General features: G+C 34.4%; 1 protein-coding gene across 1 annotated transcript; it reads left to right on the top strand.

Moving 5' to 3' along the window:
* The first annotated feature begins 359 nt into the window (after window positions 1–359).
* LOC118816622 (E3 ubiquitin-protein ligase RGLG1-like) lies at window positions 360–2,782 on the top strand. The gene is made up of 4 exons (XM_036583106.1): window positions 360–414; window positions 2,199–2,277; window positions 2,357–2,398; window positions 2,533–2,782. The coding sequence occupies exons 2-4, from the start codon at window positions 2,209–2,211 to the stop codon at window positions 2,716–2,718; spliced, it is 297 nt and encodes a 98-aa protein (XP_036438999.1). The 5' UTR covers window positions 360–414; window positions 2,199–2,208; the 3' UTR covers window positions 2,719–2,782.
* The last annotated feature ends 575 nt before the right edge of the window (window positions 2,783–3,357 follow it).

A 3,357-nucleotide genomic window follows, 5' to 3' on the forward strand; every position in this document is an offset into this window, starting at 1 on the left:
GGAGGCAAAATTTGCCCTTTGGTAACAACAGTAATCTCTGGTGCTGGTTTCACTCCCTCTTGACTCTGTGCTATAAAAATAGAAATTAAGTTAGAATGTATGGAAAACACCTTTATGACGGCCCAGGTGTGTTTAGCAGTGAAGCAATGAAGACTAATCCGCAAGCATCCTCTCCCACCTTGCGAAATGACCACTAATGACAAAACATGTTAAGCAATTGTTTCACAGGTAATTGGGATTAAGAGCCTAATCCCCTGTTGTGACACATCACAGTGCAATGTCGTGTAGATTATACTTTTTGAGGGTGGTGCACATGCAAAACAGAGAGAAAAACCACAGGTGCCTTTAGATTCGTTTCATTTCCAACAAAGATAGAGCTTCTCCACTTTTCTTAGAGCAGCTGAAGAGATTCATGTAAGTCCTGAGACTCATTGTATTTTCATTCTACTTTACTATTGCAGACACCAAGTTAGACTTGGTCATAATTTTTTCCAAGCCATTTTATTCAACATTGAGAGCTTTTTATAGGGCTAATATTACTGTAGGACATGCTGTAAGACTGACTGGTTAACTGTTTCTATTGCTTTCAGAACCTGTAAAGAGTTAGTGTCATATTTTGCCTTTTCTTGCTCTTTGGTGACACTGTGTGGCTAAATTTGGTTATTGCATATATAATAGACTTTTATTATTTATATACTATTAATTTATAATGATACAGGCTTCATGTTTACTATTCCTGAATTCTGAACAGTTATTCATATCTCTGTTTCTAACATCAGGACTGTTTTTAGAATAGAATGAGTTGTAGATGGGTCATCAAGAGAGATCACATGAAATGACTGGAAATGACTGATTTCTTATTGGGCCATGTGAAAAAAAAAAACATACAACAAAACATAAAACCTGGTATAAAATTGATATATGAAAATAAAAAGGAAAAAAGGAAAATCAACCCCTTAAATATATATTTATATATATATATATATATATAATATATATATATATATATATATATATATATATATATATACTTATTACATACTAAGGCTACTACAGTCATAACTTGTACAGAAGTTGTGTTTAACATTATAAATATTTGTCCAGATATAGAAATATTACTGTCCTGTTATACTATGCAAATGTTTTAGGCACCTGATAAAATTGATTTAAAATGCTATTTAAATGGGTTTTTTTATAGATGAATCTCAAATTATGTATTTCAAACCCTCTCCATGTAAAAGTCCAGTGTTATTTGTAGTCATTAGTACATACAGTACCTGAACTGGCTCAATCAACCCTTCATTAAGTTCAGTTATGTGCTGCTGATGAAATTCAACAAATGATGGAATTCAACAAATGTCTGAGGGCATCAAGGAAAAATCAGGACTTTGTTCCTTAAGATATCGACTATTTTTCATAAAACATGAAAGTCTGGCCACTTTATACTGTGCTTATATTTATCTGTATATATTGTAATGTTACATAGTTTTTTTTTACATATCTAATAAATTAATTGAGATAGTAGTGAGCTAAATATTTACAAAATCATCATTTTAGCATACTTTCTATTGGGAGGTGTCTGACCCAAACCCTATCACCTAAATTTACACTTAATAATACATGCATTTTTTTTTGTTTGTTTTTTTGGATTTTGTTTTTTTAATGTTTTTAAAAAGTTGTTTTCTTTTAAACTGAGGTTGACAGATTTAGATTTATCAGGAGATTAATATTTAAATACAAAAAAAAAAAAACACATTTGCTTGTTCCTACTGAAACACAGAGTTTTAGCCCAGAGGCGGAGCCTTATTTAAACCACACCCCTGCATTTTAGAGCAGGAAGTGAGACTACATCTCTGTCCCTCATGGCCACATGGTGAGCAGTTAGATCCCATTGTTTTGAAGTAAATGTGTCCCCAAGTCTGAAAATCAGTGTTAAGTTAAGAACTGCCACTACTGAGACACATATTTCCTGCAATCGAGTAGACTTTTTTATGTTTTGATGAAAAATTACATGATTTTATGTGTGTACAACTGCTGAAAGCTTTGTTTGCTTGTCATGTACAAGCTAGCATTTTATAGGACATAAAACAAACCACTCTCGTAAAGCTAAAAAGGCCCCTGAAATATGCATACATTTATATATAAACACAGACTTCTGTAATGTTAAAATGTTATATTCTATTATTGCTCCTATCAAGATTTAGGTCGATGATGCATTATCCCGGAATGACCTCCTTCCTCCTGCTGTCCATCCTTTGTCTGACACTATTTGGAACTGTAAGTATAAAATGTTTGAAATTTTTCCACAAATTAAAAGTGACCAGACATTCTAAAGAGCCTTTTTACATTGTCCTAGGCTTCTCCCCATCACCCATGGAAGTCATCTGGAAGCGATGAGGTAAATGTGATTGCAAGCATCTTTAGGAAAGTGGCATATCACATCCTTAATGTCTATTAACTTAAACGTGATACACTTGGTAAATATCTGAGGTGATGTACTGTAATATAGTTTTGCTCTTGCCTTTACTCCAGAGAGTCTACATACCTACCTATCCTGAGTTCATTAATTACCGGAATTGGCCAGATTGGTATCCTTGGATTACTGTCCTTTGGCCTTTTATTCCTGCACCTGCTCCAGCTCCAGCTCCTGCTCCTGCTCCTGCGCCAGCCCCTACACCTGGACCTCCACCCGTCACCAATCGTGGAGATTCTGGCTAGAACACAACTGTTGTGAAACAGTTCTACATGGAGATACCAAGGATCTAGATAGCTACTGCACTAATTCAAGCACTGTTCTTAGTTATTACAGAAAGAATTTAAATTTAATGGCCCTGAACTGCACTGAGTGTAAACTTCCATTGACACTATTCCAATTAGCACAATGAATAATACTTAGCACTAAGGATGGGATTGTTTCCAGGTTTAATGGAATACCAAGATGGAAAAATCCCTACTTCACACAAAGTCTCAAAAAGTCTCTGCAAAGTGACAGTATTGCATATTGTTTTTCTGAATGGCCCTAAACTGCATTAAGCATAAGCTTCGATTAATACTGTTGCAAGTAATATGATTAATAATAATAACCATACAATCACAAAAAGTCCCTGGAAAGTGATAGTATTGCATATTTGTTTTGCCAAAATAAATAACCTTTTTCTGAGCAATAAAACAATGTATTTTGGATGTATTTTAATGTATTCTTCACAGTAGTAGTTCATGTTCCATTGAAATAACAGTAACTGCTTGTGTTGTGTGTGTTTCTTGGTTTAAAGGTCTACATGCGGTACTGCTTTGCAAGACGTAGTTTTAGTGTGTATGGCAGCAGCAGGGTGTGGGTATGTAATTTAGAGATTTCGA

The sequence above is a fragment of the Colossoma macropomum genome, unplaced genomic scaffold, assembly GCF_904425465.1.
Source record: "Colossoma macropomum unplaced genomic scaffold, Colossoma_macropomum, whole genome shotgun sequence".
NCBI lineage: Eukaryota > Metazoa > Chordata > Actinopteri > Characiformes > Serrasalmidae > Colossoma > Colossoma macropomum.